Source organism: Eumetopias jubatus, unplaced genomic scaffold (genome assembly GCF_037043125.1).
Source record: "Eumetopias jubatus isolate StellerSeaLion01/CBP00866 unplaced genomic scaffold, mEumJub1_p1.0 scaffold_10, whole genome shotgun sequence".
NCBI lineage: Eukaryota > Metazoa > Chordata > Mammalia > Carnivora > Otariidae > Eumetopias > Eumetopias jubatus.
The window spans coordinates 81,552,293-81,565,523 of record NW_028274816.1 but is presented as its reverse complement, the minus strand read 5'-3'; the positions used below and the strand labels follow the sequence as shown (position 1 = coordinate 81,565,523).

At 55.0% G+C, this 13,231-nt stretch overlaps 1 protein-coding gene across 18 annotated transcripts in view; it reads right to left on the bottom strand.

Moving 5' to 3' along the window:
- CCDC57 (coiled-coil domain containing 57) overlaps nt 1-13,231 on the bottom strand; it is a 99,151-nt gene that overhangs the window by 69,725 nt on the left and 16,195 nt on the right. For all 18 annotated transcript variants that reach the window (XM_028112342.2, XM_028112349.2, XM_028112347.2 and 15 more), the window contains 4 exons: nt 8,866-8,967; nt 7,325-7,482; nt 7,132-7,206; nt 2,097-2,297 (listed from right to left, as the gene is read on the bottom strand). In XM_028112342.2, coding sequence (XP_027968143.1) covers nt 2,097-2,297; nt 7,132-7,206; nt 7,325-7,482; nt 8,866-8,967 — 536 coding nt within the window. The remainder of the gene's footprint in view (nt 1-2,096; nt 2,298-7,131; nt 7,207-7,324; nt 7,483-8,865; nt 8,968-13,231) is intronic.

The window sequence follows — 13,231 nt, the reverse complement described above, 5'->3', positions numbered from 1 at the left end:
GGGCTGTTTTGTTGCTGGTTTTCAAACAGCATATGTCTTAGTGTGAGAAGACATGGACTGTCCCAGGCACGGCGGCCCCAGGCAGCACCCGACCATGGCCCACGTGCCAGATCGCACAGAGGAGCGGGAAACGCCAGGACAGACGCGTCAAAAGGCGGGTGCAGGTGGAAGGAGGCCGGCCCAGGGCCTCACGCAAGGAAGTTCTGCAGCTCCTGAAGCAGCCATGAGAAGGGCCCACACACCGCCTCGCAGCCCGGAGGGAACACATCCGCCCGTCAGACTGTCACGTCTGCTCCCCTAACTGCCGCTGCTTGTGTTGAACACACCAAGCAAGACCACAGGGTCAATCTGAGGAAACCCTCCTGAATGAGCACTAACTTCCTGCTTTGCACAGTTGTGAGAGCCACATCCTCCCGTGACGGAGATATAATTTGGCAGAGCACCCTCTCTAGAACGGAGCCAGGCACATTCCCCAAACACACAGGAAAAGCCAGTTGCTAAGTAAAGTGAACCTTAGCCAATGCCTGATTTAGCTGTCTTAATCAGACGTTTTTAGTACACACAGCTTCTCCAAGTATCACTTCGTCACTGGCGGCCAGGAGACTGGAGCCCAAGGCCAAGTCCAGTCCCCAGTGGACACCGCACACAGCGGGACAGAACTGCTTACGTGTCGTGCCTCACCGAGACGCTGAAAAGAACACTGGGCTTAAGAAGAAACCAGTGGAATATTACTCAGCCATCAAAAGAAGAAATCTTGCATTTGCAACAGTGTGGATGCAACTAGAGGGTATTATTACACTACGCAAAGTCAGTCAGTCAGAGAAAGACAATATACGCTCTCACTCCTATGCGCAATTTAAGAAACCAGACAGAGGATCACAGGGAAAGGGAGGGAAAAATGAAATAAGATGAAACCAGAGAGGGAGACAAACCATAAGAGACTCTTAATCTCAGGAAACAAACTGAGGGTTACAGAAGGGAGGGGGTGGGGGCATGGGGCAACTGGGTGATGGGCGTTAAGGAGGGCACGTGATGTGATGAGCACTGGGTGTCATGTACAGCTGATGAATCACTGATCTCTACCTCTGAAACTAATCATACATTTTATGTTAATTAATTGAACTTAAATTAAAAAATAAAGTTAAAAAAAAAAACCAGTTAATGGAAAATTAGAATCCTTGTGCAAAACAGTGCGTCTGCTGTGAAAACCAGTCTGGCAGCTCCTCAAAAAGTTAAATATAGGGGCGCCTGGGTGGCTCAGTCCTTAAGCATCTGCCTTTGGCTCAGGTCATGATCTCAGGGTGCTGAGATTGAGTCCCGCATTGGGCCCCCTGCTCAGCGGAGAGCCTGCTTCTCCCTCTGCCTGCCGCTCCCCGTGCTTTAGTCTCATGCTCTCTGACAAATAAATAAATAAAATCTTAAAAAAAAAAGTTAAACATAGATTTACCATATGATCCACCAATTCACCTTCTGGGTGTATCCCCCTCCAAATTTTAAAGAGACCTGAATAGGTATTTGCACACCCATGTTCACAGCAGCACTGTTCACAACAGCCAAAAAGTGGAAACAACCCAAATGTCCACTGACAGATGAATGGGTAAAGAAAATGTGGTCCACCCACGCCGTGGAGTATCACTCAGCCACGAAAAGGAAGGACATCCTATCACCTGCCCCAACATAGGTGGACCGAGGAGCCATTACAGGAAGGGGAGTAAGCCAGTCACAGAAGGACAGATACTGCAGGGTCCCCTCATATGAGGGACCTAGAGTCGTCAACGTCACAGGGACAGAGCGTAGACGGTGAGTTCCAGGAGGTGGGGGAGGGGAACGGGAAGGGACATTTTGGTGGCGGGACACAGCAGCGAACTGTGTACTTTAAATGGTTAAGATGGTAAGTTTTATATTATGTATGTTTTACCACAAATAACTGCACACATTCACACACACACACACACACACACACACACACATGGCACAATCTGAAAAAAAGAAAGGAGGAAAAGGGTTAAGAAAAAGGACCGAGAGCCGCAGAGGTGCGCCCGCCCAGTGCCCGCCCTGCCGCGGGTGCGGTCAGTGGTCCTTCCACCCACACTCACTTGTCCATGGCGGCATCCTTCTCCTTCAAGGCATCGACCTGCCTCCACTCTGCCCTGCGGAGCTGCAGCTCCAGGGCCTCACAGCGGGCCTGCAGCCCCAGAGCCCTGGCCTCCAGCACCTGCAGCTGCTCTGCGTGGGCGCCCTTCACAGCCGCCAGCACTGCGTCCCTCTCCCTGGCCAGATGGTCGAGCTCCTCGTGCCTGGAACGCAAGCAGGTGTCATGCAGCGCCCAGGCCCCAGTCAGACCGCAGACCACACTCCCTCTCCTGTGCACGGCGGCTGCTGCACTTGGGACCTCAGCCGCCGCGCGTCCTGCCTGGCTACCTCTGTAGCGGCCGCTTGACCAGGAGCTCACATTCCTCAGATAAACACTGGCGAACAGTTCTTAGACGCCACATCCCCAGATGGCTCCAGAGCGCACACTCCCCCAGAAGAAAGACCCCGGCGATGGGAGCTCTGGTAAAGCAGTCTTACCGCCACCCCCGCCGGCTTTCGGCTCAGCAGCCATCAGTCACCCGGAACGCTGAGGGCGACTGGGGACCGAGGGACGTCAGCGGCTCTTCTGTCTTTGCCAGAAATGCCAGACCTACCAGAATCTCCTCACCAAGACAGACGTCCATCTGGACAGGCCAGCGTGGGCTGGCGGGCGTCATGCGGACATCTGACTGGCAACGCTCAGGACTTTTTATGCTTTTATTCTATTTGGTTTTGATAAAAAGTTAAAAGCCCTGGGGGGTGACTGGGGGGCTCAGTCGTTGGGCGTCTGCCTTCAGCTCAGGTCATGATCTCAGGGTCCTGGGATCGAGCCCCGCATCAGGGAGCCTGCTTCTCCCTCTCCCACTCCCCCTGCTTGTGTTCCCTCTCTCGCTGTGTCTCTCTGTCAAATAAATAAAATCTTTAAAAAGAAAAAAAGCTAAAAGCCCTAAAAATTGTAATTTTACATGGTATTTTTTTATTATTTATTTTTTGGGAGAGAGAGAGAACGGGGTGGGGGAGAGAGTGAATCTTAAGCAGGCTGCATGCCCAGCACAGAGCCCAACTCGGGGCTTGAACTCACGACTCTGAGATCATGACCTGAGCTAAAATCAAGAGTCAGACACTTACCTGCCTGAGCCACCCACGTGCCCCCTACATAGTTTCTTTTTTAAAAAAAAAATTTTTATTTATTTATTTGACAGAGAGAGCGCACACAAGCAGGGCGAGTGGCAAAGGCAGAGGGAGAAGCAGGCTCCCCGCAGAGCAGGCCGCCCGATGCAGGGCTTGATCCCAGGACCCTGGGACGATGACCTGAATCGAAGGCAGACGCTTCACTGACTGAGCCACCCAGGCGCCCCTTCCATCAGCATTTTTCAGTGAGATGGTGAACCCTTATTCAACCACATCATGTTAACATGCTTTTCTTTCTAATTACAATCAAGCCTCATCCATCTTGCAACCTGTTCAATATTTTATACCTTCTATTAGCAAAAAAGGAACACGTGCTAGTGGCTGTAACCACCAGCATCCAGCAGTACAGCCTTTCTCTCATCAAACCAGGAAAAGTCTCATCGAGACGGCTAGTGAAGGAGTCGAGTCACTTCCGAACTGCACTGCGTGATTGTTGGTCAGTGACTCTCAAAGGCAAACAGCAGACTCTGGGGTGGGAAGCCTGCCTTCTGTGCTGCCCGTGACGCCAGAGTCCCATGGCGCCATCCGAGGGGCAGCATCTGCATATGCGCTAATGTGCCAAGTGTATGAGCACTAAATTGTCCTAACCTGGACCAGAATGCTCTAGGACATTTTACGAGGTGTGCTCTGTAATTCTCAGTGTTTTGATGTTACTCCTCCAAACACATAGATTCACTTGGACTGAAAAACGAAGTGAGATGTTCTTGCAGAGCAACCTGACCAGCTAATGGTTTCACCGCAAGGTGGGTTCTGCTGCTCAGGTGGTTTGCTGAACACTTCCCCTAAATGGAAACTAAATCTGCAAGCTTGAGGTTTTAGGGAGAGATGGTAAAGCTTGCGGCAAAATAAAAAGCATCTTGGGCGCCTGGGTGGCTCAGTTGGTTAAGCGACTGCCTTCGGCTCAGGTCATGATCCTGGAGTCCCGGGATCGAGTCCCGCATTGGGCTCCCTGCTCAGCGGGGAGTCTGCTTCTCCCTCTGACCCTCTTCCCTCTCGTGCTCTCTATCTCTCATTCTCTCTCAAATAAATAAATAAAATCTTTAAAAAAAAATAAAAAAATAAAAAGCATCTTACTGTATACATATCATGCTGGTGAACATGTATTCCGAGTCACAAGTTTCCCAGCCTCTCAGGACGAGGGTTTCCCAAGCTGCCACTAAGTAGAAGGGCACCAGGTGTATGTAAGTCACGGAATAAGTCTTAGGAAAGCCTCTTATCCAAACTTCTAGAAACAGAGAACAGGAATGATCCTGCCAACTGAGCCAGGCACTACCAGCTCTTTGCTCCTAGAGTGACCAGCAGACACATGACATACGGTCATGCCGGGGCAAGGCCAGCAGGTGGCTCTCGGCTTGTGACTGGAAGGCGTTCAAAGCCTGGGGGATGCTGCCAGAAAGCCCACCCGGCTGTCCGCGGGTCGTGCATGTGACGAGGTGGCCAGCCCCACAAAGGTGCTCACAAACTGATGTGGGGACCCCTTCCCCTCAGTTGGGGGGCATTCCTAAGGAGACTTACAGTTTACTTAATTATTGAATTTTATAGTCTATTATATTGTTTTGTAAAGTATGTGCAAATAATTATCAGAATACCTTCATGTAGAAACCTTTTAGAACACTTAGAGCCTTGTGGCCCCAGCAAATTTCATTGTTTTTAGTTTATATAAATATATGCATTGTGTTAGAGAAGACTGATTTCAAATTTATGAAGCATAAAAAATACACTATAGGGACGCCTGGGTGGCTCAGTCACTAAGCATCTGCCTTTGGCTCAGGTCATGATCTCAGGGTCCTGGGATCAAGCCCCGTGTTGGGCTCCCTGCTCAGTGGGGGACCTGCTTGAAATTTTCTCTCTCCCTCTGCCCTTCCTCCTCACATGTGCACGCTTGCTCTCTAAAATAAATAAATCTTAAAAAAAAAAAAGTGACCAGTTTTCCTTCCTTTTTTTCTTAGAGATTTTAAAGTAATTTCTGCACCCAATGTAGGGCTTAAACTCACAACCCCGAGACCCAGAGTCATGTGCTCCACCACCTGAGCCAGCCAGACACCCCTGAACAGTTTTACTTCTTAAAGCCAGTATTTATAATATGCTAAAAATTACATTCACTTTTTTAAAGATTTTATTTATTTATTGGACAGAGAGAGACACAGCGAGAGAGGGAACACGAGCAGGGGGAGTGGGAGAGGGAGAAGCAGGCTTCCCGTGGAGCAGGGAGCCCGATGCGGGGGCTCGATCCCAGGACCCTGAGATCATGACCTGAGCTGAAGGCAGACGCTTAACGACTGAGCCACCCAGGAGCCCCTATATTCATTTTCAACTATTTCAGTTTATGAATAAAAACACTTTGGGGGTACCTGACCTGCTCTGTCGGTGGGTGTGTGGCTCTTGATCTTGGGGTCGTGAGTTCAAGCCCCATGCGGGATATAAACATTACTTAAATAAATAAACTTAAAAAAAGAAAAGGGCTCTAGCTCTGGACATGAAGAGGAACACTGTTTTTTCCCAAAGGCTGGCCACCACAGCGCATCCCAGCACCACGGGCCTGCATGGGTCCAAGCCGGACCACATCCTGCTGTGTCCGTGGCACCCACATGCCCCCGGGAACATGCACACAATGCCCGCCCTCGCTCCCACCTGCCGGCCTGGCCGAGGGGTACACGGGCCGATGGTATCTGTGCGGTGGCCTGGGATGCAGCTCCCAGTTCCGGTCTGACTACAGGTGCAAAGGCAGTAGATGGACAGGCTGTAAAGCTTTTCTCCTCAGGGTGCACAAACATCACGGCCAGAAAACACACAAATGCCCCAGATGGCCCACGCTCCACCAGCCTCGTCCATTCCCGTGACCGAGTACCCTCACAACCACCACACGCGTCTTCACCCGCAGCCACCCTGGTGCTTTCCAGAACAGGAACAGGGTGACTCCTGTGGCAGGTGCAACGGTGGACGCTGCCCCCCTCGGGCTCTCCGGGGCCCATGTCACCCCAGGCCCGGGCTGCTCCCAAAGGCACACGCTCCCCCACGCCTGCCCTCCCCCAGAAGCCTGCCTTGTGCCCTCCTCATCCCGCGGGCCTCAGAGGTCTCAGCCTGGGTGGGCCACCATGGGCTTTCTCAGGGTCCCCGTGCCACCTACGGGCTGGGCATCCTGACACCCGGCAGTGTGGGGCACACAGCCCATAGCGATGGATGAGGCGAGTATTTTGGCAGGAAGAAGGGGGCTCTTGAGAATCTAGAGAACGTACAACCAACCAGGAGAGCAGGATTATTTTGCCAAAATAACGTAGAAATGAAAGGTGACTGTATCACCAAAGTAACGTTTGTTGCTGCAGTCTAAAATTAATGAACTGGTTAATAAAACTTTTTTTGGGGGGACAGAGAGCTCGTGCGTTCGCTCAAGCTGGGGGAGGGGCAGAAGGCGTCCCATGCAGGCTCCATGCCCAGCGCCAGCCCGACGTGGGGCTCAATCTCATGACCCCAAGATCATGACCTGAGCTGAAATCAAGAGTCAGATGCTCAACCAACTGAGCCACCCAGGTGCCTCCTAGTTCATAAAACTCTTAAGTTCAGAAGTTTTAAAACACCAGGGCACCTGGCTGGCTCAGTTGGTGGAACACGTGACTCTTGGTCTTGGGGTTCTGACTTTCAGCCCCACGTTGGGTCGTAGAGATTACTTAAAAATAAAACCTTAAAAAAAAATCTTAAAAAAAAAGTTTTAAAACACTAAAAAGCCTAACTACCACTGAAAAAATCTTGGACAGAGCACGGAAGCAGACCCAAGGCAGTGAATTCAAAGGCCGGACGGCCCCTGGGTTGGTGGGAGCCCCTGACTGGACCTAACCCCACGTGGCCAGGCTGGGAGCCAGGAACACTCACTTCCTCCTGAACACCTCCTCTTCCTTCTTCCTGGAGAGCTGCACACAGTTTAGTTTGCCCTCTAAGTCCTTTATCCTGAAAAGGAGGAAGTATTAGCGGGAAGAGCAGACGAGGACCCACAGCCAGGCCAGCCCCCAGCAAGCCAGGACAGGCGGAAGCCCCCAGCCCAGAGGAGGCAGGCGCGGCCGCACACCGGGCGTCCTTGGCGGCAGCCAGGTCCCTGAGCTCCTGGCCACTGTGCTGCAGCTTTTCCTCCAGCCCCGCGTTGGCAGCCTCGGCGCTCCGCAGCGACTCCGCGGCCTGTGCAGCCGCTTCCTTCAGAGCCATAAGCTCCTTGTTCAGCAGTTTTACCTTCAAGAGACAAAGAATTCAAAATGAGGCTAGAACTGGAACCGAGCAGAGAGAAAACAACTCAAGAAGCAGCATAACAGTGAGGGCGTCCTCACGCACCCCCAAGTGAACAGGCTGGGGCCCCACGACCTCTGAGGGCACGCCGCACCCCACAATGGGGCCCACACGTGTGAGCCCAAAAGACAGTCCCGGCTCCTATGTGAAGATTGCTGATAATGGACTCACACAAGCAGTTGGAGTGTGCAAGAGCGCGGCTCCATTTTAAAATAACCTTTCTGGGCCTCAGTCCGCAACTGTGAACTGCGGGCCACAATAATGGCTGCAGCAACCCACATCAGTCCGTGTGTGCATGCTGCCACCCTCTGGGGGAGGTGTTCCCGGGTTTGTAACAGCTAGGCACGGCAGACGGAGGTGGGGCAGGGCCCACCCCACTGTGGAGCTCAGGGCACATCCCGCGAGCCCTCTCCCCGCCGGCTCTCAGAAGTCCCCGAGGCCTCCTGGAGGTCACTGCAGGGCAGCCTGGGCCCTGGCTGGCAGGGGGCAGGGCTCCTACAGGAGCGCGGTCAGGGGGCCAGACAGGGCTTAAGGGGATGCGGAGAACCGGTGTCCCTGCCAGGGCGTGCCGTTGGGCTGGGAGCTGCCTGGCCTTCACGCCGGCCACAGAGAACGGCCAGGGTTCCTGGGGCCCCTGGCTGGCCGAGTGCTGCCCTGGACTGTGGCACTGTGGGAAGGCTGGAGGCCTGCGGGAGGGGCCCTCCCTGACCGCCAGGGCGGGGTTGCTCTTACGGACACCAGCTGCACGTCCACACAGGTGTTAACCTATCAGGGTGGCAGGGCCAGACCAGGTGCCCTTCTCCTGCTTCCTCCTCCCCTGCACACCCTCCCGCTTCCTCAAGCCTGGCCCGTCTCCACGCTAAAGGTCAGGTGTGCACGCTGCTCGTGTGTCCTGGCAGCCGGTGGACTAGTGCACCAGGGAACCCACGCTCACTGTGGCCCGGTGCACAAGGTGCACCAGGCCCTGACCACCCGCCTGGCCTCTGCTGTAAATGGGGAATGAGCAGCACCTCCCCGGAGGCCCATTCCCAGTGCTCACAGAGGACACAGGCCAGTGATGGGCCGTCTCGACCAGGGTCGGGTGGCCGTTTATCCCGGGGGGCACCCTTCCCCAAGGTCGGGGCACCAGCCCTCCTCTGTCCCTTGTGAGGGGGGCCACATGGCAGGCACCGTGGTGGGCGCTCCCCAGGCATGTCACCCCTGGCCCCTGTACAGCAAGGGAGGCCTCTGTGTGGACCCCGCCGTCCCGCCCAGAGGTGGCCTCGCGGCTCAGGAGCGGCACCTGACGTCTGAGGAGGGAACAGTCACCGCCCGAAGGCCATTCCCCACCTTGAGCTCATGAGTCAAGACCATGTTGCTCATGCTGTCCGCCTGCAGACGGAACCCGTGCTCCCTCTTCCGCATTTCAGACTCGAATTCCAGCAGCAGCTCCTGAAACAGAAACGGCCGGCAGTGAGAGGGGACTGTCGCGCCCCAGCAGAGACCCCCCCACAACGAAGCACCAGGTGAGCGGGCGAGCAGGCCCGAAGCCACAGGACACAGAGGGCCCTGGTGGCGGAGGGGCCTCCACAGATTGCCCAGGGGTGCCACCAGTTTTTGCCGGATGCCACGGAGCGGCCGGGCCTGTCCGCTGGGCACACACAGACGAGGAGCTGCTGGGCACTCAGGACAGAGGTCCCCGCGTGGGGGCAGCCCTGCCAAAAGCTTTCCGGCTGGGTCTGCACACAACATGCCCACACCACTGCTCCCCACCCGTCTCCCCGGCTCCCCGCCGGCTCCTCCCCAGGACCCCACCCCACACCTGCTGGTACGCTGACCCCGGCTCTGCAAGCAGGCAGTCTTCTGAGCCTCACCCCTGGGCTGAATCTAAAAACCAGCACATTACGATGATGACAGCAGTACTCACCGTGCACCCACCAATGAAGGTGACAGCAGCTCACAACTGACAGCCCCTGTTTCCCCTGGAGTTTGGGTTCCCCTCCGGCCTCCCCCCACCTCTCTCTCCTCGGTCGTCCCACCCCCTCCCGTTCCTTCGTGGGGTCCCCTTGCACAGCGTGACCCTCTCTCCGGGGCTGCAGCCCCTCCAGAGGCCTTGGCCTCCACACTCTGGCCTGGCTTCTCCCTGGACTGTGGCATGGCTGTCTCTCCAGCTGCCCTTCACACTTCCCTGTGCGTTCCCTGGTGCTCCTGCACCTCCTCCTGTCTGTGGTTTCCTCCTCCTGGGAAGCGCCTCTGCCGAGCCCCATGCCCCACGTGGCCTCACCGGGGGTTTGGAAGTCCAGCTCTGGCCTGGCCAAGGCGCCCTGGCTGCTGCGGAGCACTCAGGGAGTATGGGGCTGCCAGCTGGGCCCTGTGGCTGGGCCTACCCAATCCTGGGGACGCCAGGGAGTCTGCTCAGCTCAGGCCCCCATCTCTTGGTTCCCACTGTTCTGAACTCAGAAGGGAATGGAGGCAGCTGAGGGCTGAGCCCTTGGCCACTGGCCAGGCTGCAGAGCATAATCCAGTAACTTCCAGGCTCACTGAGCCCGGCATCTGCAGGCACCCCCCCCCCCCCCCCCCCGCCCCGTGTGCAGACCTGAGGGCCCTGCGCTCACACCTCACGGCCGGTCTGTCATGCTGAGCTACAGCTGAGCAGCGGGGCAGGCTCTCTATCCATTCTCCCTTTCCATACATTTCCCAGAGGTCTCTGAAACATCTCCCGCTATTGCTCAGGCCTCTGCCGGCCTTTTGTTCTGAAGTCCCTGCCCCAAGAAGCGACTGGTCCATTTCCTCAACAGTCTGCCCCTTCCTGTTTCCCACTGCGTGTTTCTGGAATGTGACTGCTGGATTGAACATTCCAATTTATCCTCCACGTCTCTTAAGTTTTTTCCCAGATTTTCTTTTTTATCTACATTCTGAATTTATTTCTTTAAATATACTTTTAATTGTCAAAATTCTTTGTTTTGTGAATGGCCCTCCTCCTAGCATCCTGTTCTTGGGTTATGGATGCAAAACACATCTCTGGAAGCACTAATCACAGGAAGGCCCCACAATGCACCCCAAAAGCCTGAAAACTAAGACACGACATGAAGCGAGGCTGGCCCTGTCCCCACCCCGCTCCAGACAGGCTCAAGTTCTCACCTGTGGAGATGGCGGGGGGCTCACAGGATCACCAGCTCACCTGCGGGCGGCCAGACCAGCACAGACAACCAGAGGCCTGTGTGGGCATATCTGCCGCCTCGCCCCGGAAGAGGGCACACAGTGGTGGGCTGCAGGATCATTGACCCAGGAATCACTGCTCTATCAGGGCCATTTTCCCTGTTACTCTTGGCTTCTTTCCCATGCTGCTGGCAATTCTCAAATGTCTCAGAATCCTGCCTTAGTTGGATGCTCCTATTCGGGAACGCGGCAATAAAAAGCTCACTGGAACGTCACCAAAATTAAATCACCTGCTAGTCATACGATGCTGCTGAGGAAGGAAAAGGCGGGGCCCAGGATGGGAGATCACTGTAACACACGTACCTGAGGACTTGTTTCTGGAGTACGTGAGGGACTCCTACGTATCAATAACATGAAGACAAATAATCCACCTTGCAAGAAGGGCAAAGAAGGTGAACCGACACTTCACAAAAAAAATGTATCTTAATGGCCAACGAACACATGAAAAGATGCTTACACGCTGAGCATCAGGCACAAGCTAGGACACCTGGGTGGCTCAGTTGGTCGAGCGACTGCCTCCGGCTCAGGTCATGATCCCGGGGTCCTGGGATTGAGTCCCGCATCGGGCTCCCTGCTCAGCGGGGAGCCTGCTTCTCCCTCGGACCCTCTTCCCTCTCGTGCTCTCTATCTCTCATTCTCTCTCTCTCAAATAAATAAATAAAGTCTTTAAAAAAAAAAGGAACAAGCTAATTAAAACCACAAGACAGACACCGTGGCCCACCCTGTAAACGGCTGAAATGGGAAAGACGGACAACACTCAGTGCTGACAAGGGTGTGGAGCAGCGTCTGGGAACGCAGTTTGACGGCTTCTTACCAAGTTAAACGTGCCCCTAGCGCACAACCCAGAAACTATGCTCCCAAGTTATTTACCCAAATGAATAGAGGCCTGCCAAGAACGTTCTCGGCAACTTTATTCGAAACGACCTCGAACTGGAAACGACCCAAATGTCTGACACGTGCATCTGCAGGTGAGCGGGGAGCCGAGCAGCGCGAGCGCTCAGTGCACTACCCGCCAGCAATAGAAAGAGCAGCACCGAGCACAGCATGGACATCACCCGTCAAGGCGCAAGCAGACTGCTGGGGCGGGGGTGGCACTCACGGACTGCAAGGGGCACGCTGGGACTTCACGGACAGATGTTCGGTGGGCGCGTGCACGTGTCAGAAGTCGTGGTGCACAGCCCGCATGTAAACCGGGGGTCCCTCACGTCAGCTCCGCTCTGCAGGCCCCACGGCCCACACCTGCTGCCTTGCTGCTGCATGCAGGGGTAATTCAATTTGTTAAACAGAACCGTGCTGAGCTTCTGCCTGGGAAGGAGCCCCTGCCTGCTGGGTACCCCGGGTGCACACGCTGGGGTCACTGCCCCGTACACAGCCCCCCAACTGACACCAGGCTAGCCGCCTGCCTGCGAGCTGCTGCTTTTCCAGCTGAGGCCCTTCCGTCCCCTTCACTGCTGTCAGTCCCTTCGTGTCCTGTCCCCTGTGGTCTCAGAGAAAGACAGACCTCCATGGTTGATCTGCCACGTGCACTGAGGTGTGGACATGCTTGTTCCTCAGATGTGGCTCACACATGAAGAACCGACATGCAGAAATTACGCGGGGGCAGGGGGTGTGCAGAGTGCAACCGAGATGCAGAATCCTGGAGTTAGTGTCTGACTTCGTCTAAAATCTCACAGTGACCCGACCCAGCCCTGGCGCCTAGAACAGAGCGGAGGTGACGTGGGGCAGGTGAAGCCCGTCCCCACAAAGGAGCCGGCGAGGGCAGGCCCTCAGCATATAGCGTGTGGACAGCATGGCACAGCACTCAAGACTGCAAGTGGCTGATGAAGTAATGGGGCTCGACAGGCTGAGCCCAGCCCGACTGTGCCGGCGAGGATACAGCCACATCTGCCACGTCCCTGATCTGCCCTCTCGGGGGAGGCAGGCGGAAGCCGCACAGCTGCCCGGTGATACATGCACACTGATCCCTAAATCTCTGAAGGTCGAGTGGGAGCCTCAGAGACACTCACAGAAGCACAACTGAAAGCATATGCCTTACTTTTTTTATCCTTTGAAAAGCAAAAGGAAGTATAAGGAGCCACATGAATACCCCTTACTGGGACCGGAATATGAGGATCTTTTTTTTTAAATTTTATTTATTTATTTGAGAGAGCGAGAGAGCGAGCGTGCGCACAAGCAGGGGGAGCAGGAGAGGGAGAAGCAGGCACCCCGCTGAGCATCCCAGGACCCTGGGATCATGACCTGAGCTGACACCCCACCGACTGAGCTGCCCAGGCGCCCCTGGAACATGAGAATCATTGAGATTTTTTCTCCTAACATATTAAAAAACCACGAAGCATTTGGTTTCTGTTCAAAGTTCTGCAGGCTGTGGGGGCTGGGCCGTCACGCAGAAGGAGCAGGGCCAGCAGGGAAGCGCTGACCTGAGTGAAAAGTCCAGCCCAGGAACAAGGAGCGCTTTGCCCCGACTCACAGCTCACGTCCACCTCCACCACCCTCCTCG